General features: G+C 45.6%; 2 protein-coding genes across 2 annotated transcripts; both read right to left on the bottom strand.

Annotated features, from left to right (window-relative positions):
* Positions 1–220: 220 nt before the first annotated feature.
* Positions 221–3,713, bottom strand: Chchd2 (coiled-coil-helix-coiled-coil-helix domain containing 2). The gene is made up of 4 exons (XM_027948510.3): positions 3,583–3,713; positions 2,152–2,392; positions 1,145–1,298; positions 221–495 (listed from the first exon to the last, which is right to left on the bottom strand). The coding sequence occupies exons 1-4, from the start codon at positions 3,630–3,632 to the stop codon at positions 485–487; spliced, it is 456 nt and encodes a 151-aa protein (XP_027804311.1). The 5' UTR covers positions 3,633–3,713; the 3' UTR covers positions 221–484.
* Positions 3,714–10,829: 7,116 nt separating this feature from the next.
* Nupr2 (nuclear protein 2, transcriptional regulator) lies at positions 10,830–11,573 on the bottom strand. The gene is made up of 2 exons (XM_027948642.3): positions 11,262–11,573; positions 10,830–11,023 (listed from the first exon to the last, which is right to left on the bottom strand). The coding sequence occupies exon 1, from the start codon at positions 11,571–11,573 to the stop codon at positions 11,268–11,270; it is 306 nt and encodes a 101-aa protein (XP_027804443.2). The 3' UTR covers positions 10,830–11,023; positions 11,262–11,267.
* Positions 11,574–13,225: the final 1,652 nt, after the last annotated feature.

Raw genomic sequence — 13,225 nt, forward strand, 5'->3', positions numbered from 1 at the left:
CTACCTGGCCCTCACACCCCAGCCCCCAAGGCAGGCCTGATGCTCCTCCTGATGCACCCCTCAGGCAGCTGTCAGACCCTCCAGGTGGATACTAATTTAGCATCCAAAGCCTAGAGAAGAGTGGAATGGAGACTACTGTGTTCTGTTGTGAGATTCATCATGTTCGGCATGCAGATCTAATTTATGTACTCATACTTAAAGACCGACCATCACCACAAACTTCAGGAGAAAAATCATTTTATTCTAATACTCAAAGAACATCAGAACAGCTGACTTCAGGAGGCCACATATTTGCCAGTCCCAACTCTGTGAACTTCCATACAGTTAGAATACTCATTTGCTGCCATTCACAAAAACTGAAGCTATTAAATGAGGCTTTACATTGCAGTTTTATATTCATACTTTCACTATCAATTACATTTTTATGTTAAAGTAACTTGGTCATCAGAGCCGATTTTCCAATTCTTCAATTTGAACTTCTTGATTAGACTAATCCTGCAAACAGAAAATGTAAGTTAGAAGTACACTGGCTGCAGATACTGACAAAACAAATGTCTGAGATAAGCTACTGAAGGCTTCTTTCAACTAACAAAGTTTCAACTCTCCGGCTGCCTCAACAGAAAAGACAAGGTGCATGTGCTTCTAGGAACAAAGTTCTGAGGGAGAAATTCAGCTACTCTGGTACTGTATGTAATGCCAACAAGTCTTCTGACAATCTTGGACAGGCAATCTCTTAATTCCATATTTCAACCACCTAAAAGGATTTAAAATTTTCCCCTACTTCCTACCTAAATGAAGGAGGAAAAATAAAATTCTTAAAACAGGCAGGAGACACTTACACAAAAGTAAGTTGACTACGAATTTCAGAAAGCCAACCTCAAGAGTTTGAGGAACTTAATGTAATTTTATACTCACAGCCTTAAGGCTAAGAGACCACTCACATGTAGTAAAACATAACAAGATCTGGCATTTATACTTGCTTAAGGAAGAGTCATAGTTAGAACACAGCTGGTGAAAGCACAGAGAAATTTAAACAATACTTCTTCTAACTTGTTGGTGTAACTTATCAACAGACTCCCTAAGTACCACAGGCTCAGGAATACTACTGTGAACTGAGCACATGCAAGCCTGCTCAATCACTTACCATTAGCAATTCTGCACTGCTTCAACACCTCATTGAAACCCTCACAGAGCTTAACATCAGCTTGGTTCTGGGCACACTCCAAAAATTGTTTTATCTCATAAAAGCAAGGGTCACTAAGCTGCTGCTGCTGTGCTGGCTGGGTTCCCTGAGGCTCCTGTAAAGTTAAGGCAAAACATTTGGTAACTCCTGAGAAAGAAAATCGCTACAGTTTTTGCAGTTAACTGGGGAAACAACCAGGATCAAATACAAATTAATCAAAGTGTCCACATAATAACACTGAAAGTGAAAAATATCAAGAGGCAGAAAGCAAGTGAATTTTAATAAAACTTCAGCTGCAATAAGAAAGTTTCATGAATACAAATGCAAATAAGGCAGAATGGTTATCTGGGCACCTCAAGATTAAATGGGGCTGGGGTTACAGTTCAGTGATAAAACATCTGCCCAGCATGTGTGAGGCCCTACTAAATGAACAGAATACAAATAAAACATACTGGGGAGGTAGCCCAGTACAACACCCACACAGGCAAAAAAAAAAAGAAAGAAAAAAAGTTCCAATGAAACTCGATGAAGGAAAAATGGGACTACTATGGGAAAAATAGGGGTGAGTTTCAAGAACACCAGAATTATAGAGTCCCAACTTATATTCATTAGTAAAGAAAATCCACACACTTCAAAGAGGTGCTGGAAAATATCAGGCAAGGGATCACAAAGCAAATTTTTGATTACTAAAGATTGAGATTAGATTAATAAGAAAAATCATTGAGATTAAATACTTGAAGGGGAAAATGGCTATTTTACAGAGAGTCAGACTGGACTGTCCCAACTGTACACCTTGGGAAGAAACACAATTTGTACAGTACTTGTTGGTGCTGGTCTGAATCACTAACTCAATGTCAAATAGGGCTTTTGACAACACACTTTCTATTAATGGTATTGTAGATTCTAACCTTAAAGACAATTCCTAGGCATAAGGAACTTATAAACAATTATATTTTCTCCAAACATACCTGGTAAGTGATATCAGGCTTTGCGGGCTCTCCTCCACTGAAGCCTCCAGTGATGGCATGGCCCAGTGTGTGCCCCACAGCAGAGCCCACTGCCACACCAGCTGCAGTGGTTGCCATCTGGGCCATCAGACCTGGCTGCCGGGGTGCTGCAGCAGGGGACCCGACTGCAGATGGTGGGGCTGCAGCTGGTGGCTGAGCTGCTGGTGCTGGCCTGGGCGCAGCCCTCATCTGAGGGGCCCGGCTGTGAGAAAAAGGAACAAGGATGAAGTACTTCTAACTGGTTTTGTGAACCGTCAACTTAAAAATGAACTCTCTTCCCATCCCCACCCCTGCAGCCACTTCAAAGTTTTCATATAGGTCACAGACTCTTTTCAAAACACATTTATTCCAACATTCATAATGAAAAAAGTAAAAGGGCTGGGGTAGCTCAGCACTAAAGCACCTGCATCAGTCTTTGGTGCCACCAAGAAAAGACAATGAATGAAGAAAAAAACCTAGAATTCATCTACTCAAACATTAGGCAGCAGTATTGCAGAGGCTGGGAATATAACAGAGGCAAAAACCTCTGCCTCGGTGGAGCTTAAGTTCTACTGAAACTTCCAAGAATTACTTCATATAATTTAAAATGTCATGATGCCTTTTGATACAGTGGGCTAAAAAATTAAGTTATATTAAATATTAAGGAATAAATTCATTTTCTTTTGTTTGTACTGGGGATTGAATCGGGGGGTGCTTTATTTTTTACTTCCAAACTTGCTAAATTGCTGAGGCTGGCCTTTAACTTGCCATCCTCCTGCCTCAGCCCCCAGAGTCGCTGGGATTACAGGTGTCTGGCCAGGAGAAGATTTCTTTAGAAAGGCTATGTTGGGGGATATCAGAATCTCAGAAGAACCAAAGCGAGCCTCACCGTGCCAGCTACATTCGAAGGCTCTAGCCCTGGGCTGTCCCCAGGAAACCGAGCCCGAGGGTCGCTCGGGACGAGTGCGGGAGCAACCTGGGCAACACCGCGAGACCCGTCCTCAAACCACAGAAGACTCGGCTGGGGAGAAGTCTGGGCTGGCATCTCGTTTTGGACTGGAAGGCGGCCAGCGCTGGCGACTGCCGGGCTGCAGCACGTACCGGGGCTCCCACCCGCGGCCACCGGCGCTCCCAGCATTCCCACCGGAGCGTCAAACACCGCTGCGCCACCCTTAGCCCAGGTCAGGCCCTCGGAGCCTTCGGGTCCCCTCCCCGCAAGTCCCTCCCGAGGAGCGCCCGGGTGAGCTCGCGCCCCGGCGTGACAGCCGCACCGGCGAGTCCCGCACCACAACAGAAGACGCCGTGCCCTGCGCTCCCCGCACCCTAACCCTAACCCGCCCGCCCCGCGACCCCGCGTCCCGCAGCCAGCAGCTGGGCGTCCAGACGGGGGCCCCGCGCCCCGCGGGGCCTCACCTGGCTGGGGGCGCAACGCGCGAAGTGCGGCTCCGGCTTCCACGCGGCATGGTAAGTTCCCGACGGCTCGGCGTCCAGAAGGCTAAGTGCAGTGCGCAGGCGACCACCTCCGAAGGCTAGCGGAAGCTGGGGGCGGGGCTGTCCGGGGCGCAACCAATCAGCGCGTAGGCAGGGGCCGGGCGCCGACGTCCACGGGCCCTGAAGGTCACCGGAAGAGCAAGACGTCACTACGGCTTGGCAGCGCAATGACGTCATGAGCGGGCGCCGGCGCTCTGGGAGACCGGAAGTTGGTGCGGGGCGTGTTGGGCGCGAGCAGAGAGGCGGCGGCCTTGGGTTCCTCGCGAGGGTTTCGAAAATGGATTCAGCAGACAAGCGCAAGGAAGCCTCATGTCTGTGTGACCTGCTAAGGTCGCGCGGCATGAGCGCCTCGTGTCCGTCACGACAGCCCCTCTGCGTGCCGCCGTGCAGTTACGGTCCGGAGCGGGACAGCGTCCGCACGCCGCGGGCGCGGCGTGACTTCCCCGGGCCGCGAGGCTCACCCTGCGGTGACTAGCAGCGATCCCGGGCTCCGTCCGCAGTACCACAGATAGTAGTAATTACACACAGACACACACCCCAGATCTGCCTTCGCGGAGCTTGGGTTTCAGGGAGGGGAACCCCAAAGCCTCCCTGAGTCAGGCAGTGGTGATGCGAAGAAAGCGCAGGAGGCGAGTCCGCCGCGCTAGAGGGGCGGCGGGCCGGGGCCTGCCGTGGCGGCGGTGTTGCCCTGCCCTGCTCTTGACCTGCCCGTGGAACCTAGATGCCTCATCCTGATCTTGCTTTTTCTTTTCTTTTTTCTCTTTCTGGTTATCGAGTCCAGGTCATTCAACCACCGAGCCACATCGCTGGCCCTTTAAATTTTGAAGCCCTTTTAATTTTAATTCCTTGTAGCTGGAATTTAGGTGTGGGCCATCTTGCAAACTTTGTTTTTCAGCAGCAGATGCTGGTGGGTCAGGTGGGCTAGCCAAGACTGACTGGATCTAAGGTGTTGCCAGAGTGACCCAGGCAACCTCTAACTTCATTATTGTCTTGTCTGATTGCTAAATGCTAACCCCACACACCCAGCACCAAGAGTTGAGTTGCTATGACAACTAGTAAGAACCATAAAACGAGTGAAAAGAGGTGGGTATTGTTGTATAAGACTGTTAACAATGCTGAATCTATTATTATTTTAGTTGTAGTTGGACACAATACCTTTATTTTTACGTGGTGCTGAGGACCGAACCCAGTGCCTCATGCATGCTAGGCGAGCATTCTACCACTGAGCCACAACCCCAGCCCCTGGTTTGCTAGTTTTTTGTTGAGAATTTGTGTATTAAGATCCATAAACAAGAGCAGTGGCACACACCTGTAATCCCAGTGGCTCAAAAGGATGAGACAGGAGGATCACAAGTTGCCAGCCTCAGCAACACAGGGAGACCCTACAAAAAAGGTTGGAAATGTGACTCAGTAGTAGAGTGCCCTGGGTTCAGTCCCCTTATTGTTAAGCCCCCCACCTAAATTCACTTACAGTGATCAAAATTTGAACCAAGAAACTTAAAAGTTGTTATAGATAAGAAATTTAGGTAAACGGACTCAATGATTGCAGTAAAAATTCTCAAATTAGGCAATAGGCAACAATTTTATTTTTAGTACTATCATTTAGAGAAGACTGTTTCTATTTTTGTTTTGAGAAGGGTTCTTGCTACCTTGCCAAGGCTGTCCTCAGAATCCTGGGCTCAAGGGCTGGGGTTGTGGCTCAGTGGTAGAGCACTTGCCTTGCATTTATGAGGCACTGGGTTTGATCCTCAGCACCACATAAAATAAATAAAAGGTATTGTGTCCATCTACAACCAAAAAAATTTTTTTTTTTTAAATTCTGGGTGTACAACCAGAGATATGAAAAAATTGTGCTTTCTATGCATAATATGAATTGTAATGTATTCTGTTGTATAAAACAAATTAAAATTTAAAAAAAAAATTTTTAAATCCTGGGCTCAAGCTATCATAGGACTACAGATGTGTTACTACACCTAATGGCATCAGAATTTTTTTTCCAGAGGCAGATATCAAACCCAGGGCCTTTAAAAGATAGGCAAGAGCTCCACCACTAAACTACATCCCCAGCCCAAACAGGAAAATTTAAATTGTATAATGTTCCTGATTGTAGAAATTAGCTGTAGGAATGTTCATTTAACAGACTTAAAATAGAGAAAACCTGTAAACAACTTAAGCATACTACAATATAGAATTATTTATAAGTTAAATATGATGAAATGTACACTGTCATTAAAGTTATGAAAGGGTGCTAGGGATGTAGCTCAGTGTTGTTGGTACTGGGGACTGAACCTAAGGGTGCTTAATCACTGAACTACATCCCCTTTTTATTTTTTAATTTTGAGACAGGGTCTTGCTAAGTTGCTTAAGATCTCACTAAATTATTGAGGCTGCCCTTGAACTTGGGATCCTCCTGCCTCAGCCTCCCAGATTGATGGACTTAATAGGTGTGCACCACCACACCCGACATAGCTGAGTATCATAGTGCTTGCTTATCATGAGCAAGACCCTGGGTTCAATCTCCAGCATGGAAAAAATTTATAAAAGAACATTTGACATGATATATATACACATCTATCTATATGATACATCTATATACACGTCTATCTATATGATACATCTATATACATGTCTGTCTATATGATATATTCCATCCCCAGTCCTTTTTTATTGTTTGAGACAGGGTCTCCCTAAATTTCATTCGCCAGCTTCAAACCATAAGTTCCCCTTGCTTCAGCCTAGTGAGTCACTGGGACTGCAGGTGTGCACCATCATGCCTGGAGTCGTCACAGTATATTAAGTGCAAGAGCAGGTTACAAAGTGTTTTTCACAGTCTATTTTGAAAACTTTAAAGTACATATACACCCAACTGAGTGCCATCTAGCACGGGCAGCTGAACTAGGTTGCTTGAGCTAGCTGGGCTCTTTTTGATTTTAGTTTAAAGGCTCCAGGATCATCAGATAAATCTTTTTTTTTTTTTTTTCTGAAGATGTGGAATTGCCCATGTTACTTTTTTAATGTCCCTTACTCTCCATTTATCTGCTTCTTTCACAACCCAAAACATGTTTCTCTGAATTTTTAAAGCGCGCTCAACCCAAGTCAAACCTACAAATTCACATTGAGTGTCCCTGTTGGGGCTCCAACTGCCACCCCCATCCAGCACGGACAGCTGAACTAAGGTCGTATGAATCTGTGGTGACGCAAAATAAAACAGACACATTTACCTTTACACAATCTTCAGGATGGCTTCCCCAGGCTCTCAGCCTCAGGCTCCCCAAAAGGGAGAGCATGGTTGGAAGTCAGCTTTTATTTGGGGGGGAGGCACTGTTCTTAGAAAGTTCTATCCATAAAATGGCAGAAGAGATAGGATTACAAGGGAGCAGGTGAGTGTAGCTCAACCCCTGCAGATGACGCCTACACCTGAAGACCTGCCTTGCTATCCAAGCTGGGACAATTCCCAAGTCACCATGAAATGTAGTGACTGGTCAGAGCCTTGTGCTTCAGCACTGGTAGGCATGGTCATTCAGAGCGACTCCCCACAATTGGGTACTGGAATTACAATTTTTCTGCAATGAATACACAATAATGAAACATACCATGGTAGTTTAAAATGCATCCACACATCCTTAGACATTCCCTTCAAAAGATGGAGCTTTATGTCTCTCACTTTGAATATGGGTGGTATTTAGTGACTCACTCCTGACAGGAAAATCCAAAAGTGAAGGTCTAACTTTGGAAACTAGTTCATAAGAGTTCTGCAGCTGCCTCTACACTCACTCTCTTTGGGTTCCTCACTCTGAGGAAAGCCAGATGTCATGCCATGAAACCCAGGCAGCCTTTGGATAGAGCCTCATGTGGCAAAGAACTGAGGCCTGTCACAGTCACTGGAGTATGCCATTTTGGAAACAGCCTTCAGAGGTCTGTGAGCCAACAGCTTAACTGCAGCCTCAGGAGACACCTGAGTCAGGATGACCCAGAATGACCCTGAGGTGAGTACAGTCAAGAAGACTGCACTGTCAAGTGGCACTAGCCATCTCCATTTGTGCAGGTGCACCACTGTGTTCACACAACAAGGAAACTGCCTAGTGCATTTCCCGGAACACATCCACTGGTTAAGCAGTATGTGACTTGTTTTAAGCCACTAAGTCTGAAGTAATTTGTTACACAGCAGTATATAATACACATTTTTCTACAGCCACCATGTTTTAAATTTAATTAAAAAGTTCTAGCATCTAAAACAAGCAAACTCTATTAAGCAGATCATCTTACAGAGTGTCGGTTTGACACGGCCACTGTCTGGACATGCTGTACTTAACAGTTGGCTGTGGAAGAACCAAAATGGTAAGTTGCTCTACATGTCATTTTTCTTTGGAGAACTGAGATATATGAATATAGTGCCTTTCACATATCTGACAAAAAAAAAATAACAGCTGGAACTGCTGATCTGAAAGTACTAAGAACCATACAAACAAGTCATTAAGTGAAGTTTTAAGTTAAAATCCAATATATGATTTTTAGGACAATATAAGGATTTCAAGCTTTTTACACTACATGGTTAGAGAAGCCATTGAGGGTTTTTGTATGATTAAAATTTTCTCTAGGAAGATTAATCTGGACATGGTATTTGAATGGCTACTGCAGGTTTGGCTAGAAGTCCAATGCTCTATCCATTGCACCACAGAGCCAATTTGTACATTATATTTGAGAGGTAGAAGGGGGACCAAGCAATGAAAACATTAAAAATTACCTTAAGGCTAGGCATGGGGCACATGCTTGTAATTCAAGCTACTCAGGAGGCTGAGGCAGGAGAATTTCAAGTTTGAGGCCACCCTGGGCAACTTAGCGAGACCCTGTCTCAAAATAAAAATAAAAAAAGGGTTGGGGATGTAGCTCAGTGGCAGAATGTGCTTGCCTAGCTTGTATGAGTTGGGTTCAATCCCTGATACTGGAAAAAAAAATTAACGCCTGCTGTGTGTGTGTATAGTACTGAGAGTTTTTTTTTTTTTTTTTTTAAAGTGGTCCTGGGGATTGAACCCAAGGCCTTGTACATGTGAAGCAAGCTCTCTACCAACTGAGTTATGTCCCTAGCCCTGTACTAAGAGCTTTATACTCAGTATTTCATTTACACTTAGAGACATTACAATTACTACCATTTTATAGGTAAGGGAAAGATGCTTAGATTTTAAATAACTTGTCCAAGGCTCCATAGTGCTTACCTCCAAAGCCAGACTACTACCATACTACATTGCTGGAGACATTTTAGCAGAAGAATTAAAGTACTAAGTGAAAAAATTTAAGATTTCATTACTCAAGAGTAAGTAGAAGAAAGATATTCTATAAATTTAAAATTAGCTACCACTCATTTGAGTACCTATCATGTGCTGGCTCTTAACTGTGTTAGATGCTTTCTACATTCTGTCTGTAATACAGTTTTGCAAGGTGAACCAATATCATTTCCACTTTACAAATGAGAAAACGAGCTTGAGGGAAACTGAGTTACCACTCAAAAGTTTTCTGGATGTCAGAGTGGCAGATTATCTCAGCCAGTATTCACATGAGCTGTTCCTTTCAATATATTATCTTCTGTCCCAAACAAGGACGCACTGATAGGTGCAGAAGGCCTGCCTGAATGCAGACTAAAGAGGACAGTCAGCCTGCCATATTCTGCATAATTTTACAATTGTAACTCAACTCTTTTCCTTAAACATGGAGTTTGTGAGTGGTTCTGAAACATACAACACTGTTGAACAGCTAAGGAAAATTGATGCTGGAAAAGTGAATGCCTTTATCTGCTGGTTTGGGGCACTTTAAACTTTTTTTCTTTTTTTTTGGTACTGGAGATTGAACTCAAGAGCCCTTAACCTCTGAGCTACATTTCCAGCCATTTTATTTTGAGATAGGATCTCACTGAGTTGTTTAGAACCTTGCTGAGTTGTCCAGGCTGTCCTCAAACTTGCCTCAGCCTCTGGAGTTGCTGGGATTACAGGAATGCACCACCAAGCCTGCCTAAAACACTTCCTGTATCTTGGGGAAAATTATAAATTTGAAAATGCATTTGAAAAAAAGCTGCCTTTTTTTTTTTGTACTGGAGATTGAACCAGGAGCACTGTACCACAGAGCTATATCCCCTTTTACTTATTTTTGGTACTGGGGATTGGACCCAGGTGTATTTTATCATGAGCCACATGCCCAGCTTTTTCTCTTTTGAGACAGGGTCTTGCTAAGTTGTTTAGGGCCTTGCTAAATTGCTGCAGCTGGCTTTGAACTTCCAATCCTCCTGTGTTGGCCTCCGGAATCTCTGGATTACAGGTGAGCACCTTACCCAGCCCCTTTTCATTTTTTGAAGAAGGGCCTAATTAAATTGTTGGGGCTGACTCAAACTTGTGATCCTTTTACCTTGGCCACTAAAGAGTCACTGGAATTACAGGCTTCACCTCTGTACCCAGCTCCTCATTATTCCTTTATCAGTTAGCTTAAGGAAAATGAGCCTCCTGTAAATTTTTTCATTTTTTCTTTCCCTTTTTTTGCAGGGGAGAAGTACTGGGGATCCAATCCAGGGCTTCATCAGCGCTAGTCAAGGGCTCTATTACTGAGCTACATTCCAAGGCCTTTTTTATTTTGAGACAGTGTCTGACTGTTGCCCAGGCTTGCGTCCAACTTGTGATCTTATAGCCTCCAGAGTAGCTGGGATTATAGATATCTGCAACCACAAAATATTTTGCATTTTCAGAAAAGTGTTCAACTACAGTATGGTTTGCATATATTAACATACCATGTAGAAAAATTCTGGTTAAAATTGAATGAAATATTTACTGTTATACTAAACACGGTCTACTGCCTAATTAGCTGTGTAATCTCTGGAAAGTTACTTGAACTCACTGTGCCTTAGAATTTCTTCTCTAAAGTGGGGATAGCTGCATCTACGTCAAAGGATTGTTAGGACACCAGTTAAGTGCAGAGAACCTACCTACTGTTGAGTGTGTCCTATTATAACAAATTTTAAACCTTCAGTGTGGTCTGTGACATTTGGATAGAAATCTTGTACAAATTCCTCTTTGGTCTCCCCCATCCGTCTCTATGATCTTTGCATATAAGAACCCAAGTATTTATGCACCAGAAACGAGTTACTATAGTAACTAGAAGAGGGGAAAAAAGCCCAGAAGAGTTGAAAATGCCATTCTTGCTGTTCTGTTTTAATTAAAAACTCTAAAAGGCATATCCACTTGGACGTTACTTAATTAACAATTGGTAAGGAAAAGATTGAAGCAGCAAACTTAAGGATGTCGAAAGTTCTGTTGACCAACATGGAGGACCACAGTTACAGTTGGACTAAGTGAAAATACTTTTATCGGGTCCTTTGAGTATCCTGTAGAAAATCAGACAGAAAAAGAAATCAGTACTCTAGTGTGAATGTGAGCGCTGGAAGAGCGCTCCTGTCTTCCAAGCGGTTCCTGCGCTTCGTTGCGGCTTTGGGCCCGGCTGCGGTATGGCTGGCGGAAGGCGGCTTTGCACCCCTGCAGCGACAGCCATGAGAGGCGAGCGTACTGCAGCGTGGCCGGGCAGCCCCGGCGGGAAGACGGCCCCGGGTCGCGGTCTGCACCTACCAGCGCTTAGGCGAGGCAAGTGCGCGGCCGGGGCTGCAGCTGGCGCTGGCGACGCTTCCGCTGGCCGTTGAGGAGCCTCTGCGCGACCTTGCGCTCGTGGCCGCCGGGCACCGGCCGGTTGGTGCGCAGTTCCTGCTCGCGCCGCGTCCGGCCCTTGCTGCGCCCCGCCCCGGAGGCCGGGAAGTCACGCAGGTAGTGGTAGTCGAGGCAGTCGTACAGCTCCTCCTCGTAGTTCACCGGCAGCTTCGCCTCAGCTGGCGGCGGCCCGGCCCGGCGGACGCGGAGACGAGCAGGCTCGGGGCCCGGGTCCATCGCGCCCCGCCGCGGAGGAGCCAGCCCTTGCGGGCCTCTGGAGGGCGGAGCGGCCCGGCCCTCCGATTGGCTCCGCCGGAGGGGCGGGGCGAAGGGGCAAGTTGCCCGCCTCGCGCTCCCATTGGCTCCACCTGGAGGGGCGTGGCCAGGGTGGAGCTTCGCCGGCGTCATAGAGCCCCGAAGGTGCTGGCCTGGCCGGCGATGGTGACATCCTGGTGATAGTCGCTGCGGGCTGGAGAAGGTTGGCTGGCGAACTCCTCTCAACATTCAGTTTGTGCTGGCCTGCAGGCGAGAACCATCCAGGTGTGCAACAACGAGGAGCTCCTGGGGAATGGCGGGCCGAGTGCTCGCGAGGACCGCTTGGTAATGATGCCCAGCGAAAGGCGGGCTTCCTGGAGAGGTGTTGGTCACCTCGGAAGCGTGCACTGAAAATGCATCTGCCTGTACAGCGACTGCAAGGAAGTTGTCAAGGGCTGGGAGCTCCTGTGGCTGGCGGGGCCACACGTTGTTTTTTCCGTTCGCCCTCGCCCCTTTGCGCAGTTGCTAGGGCAGCCGAGGCGGGAAAGAGCCCCGCGCGCCGCTAGGCTGACCTCACGCAGGCCCAGAACCTGGGGGTCTCATTTCCTAGTCCTGCCTCTCTTATCCCGCTTGTAGGGAATAGGCGGGAAGGCCTACCTTTGGTTCTTCTTGGCTTGCTCGGTTAATGCTTATCCTGGGAAAATTGCAGATACCCCTAAGGGTAGATCGAAAAGTATTCCCTACTTAAAAAGGAAAAAGAAAAACAAAAGCTTTTCAAACTTTGGTCTTACAGAGTTCCCACCTGTGACAGTTGCTGATTTGAACTTTTTCCTGCGCACTCTGGGGCCAGATCTCTGGTGGGCACGTGGCCTGCCTAAGTCCTTAGATGAACAAATCCCAGAGTATTTTAAATAAAACACTGAGGGGGTTTCAGCTTCCACCCACATATCTTATATCTGTGTGAAGAAGGAGAACTAATGCTTGTTCACTATACCACTCTCCTATACATAATTTAAAAAAACTCTTTAAAATTTGTTATGAAAATGCACATTCTCAAAAGCAAAGAGAACAATGAACTCTCATGTCCCATCACAAACGTTCAACAGTTGCCAAGATCCTGAAACTTCACGTATTCCCGTTTTCTTCTACTGCTGCATTTTAGAACAAATTACAAATATTATGTCATTTCACTTTTGTACATAGCAGTATACATCTCTGAAAAAATAGAAAAGTAGATCTGTGTTTTGCAAAACTACAATGCCTTTTCACACCGGAAAATCAGCTAATCCTGGAGTTATACCTAGTCCAGAATAAAATTTCCCTAGTAGTCTGGCTGCACTCTCTTACAATTGGTTTGTTCAACTCAGATTACATACAAAATCTGCATATGAAATTTACTTCCATGGCTTTTATGTGTCTCCTATTCCAGAGCATTCCCTCTCTCACCCTTTTATTTTCTCCCTTTCATTGCCTTTTAGAAACTGGGTCATTCCGCATGTAGAGTTCCATTTTGTGAATTTGACTAATTTTCTTCCAGTGCCATTTAAAATTGTTCCTCTCCCACATTTCCTGTAAATTGAGGGTGGATATAGAGATTTGGTACCTGGATTCAATGTGGTAGGGTGAGTAAGAAT

Source organism: Marmota flaviventris, chromosome 19 (assembly GCF_047511675.1).
Source record: "Marmota flaviventris isolate mMarFla1 chromosome 19, mMarFla1.hap1, whole genome shotgun sequence".
Lineage (NCBI taxonomy): Eukaryota > Metazoa > Chordata > Mammalia > Rodentia > Sciuridae > Marmota > Marmota flaviventris.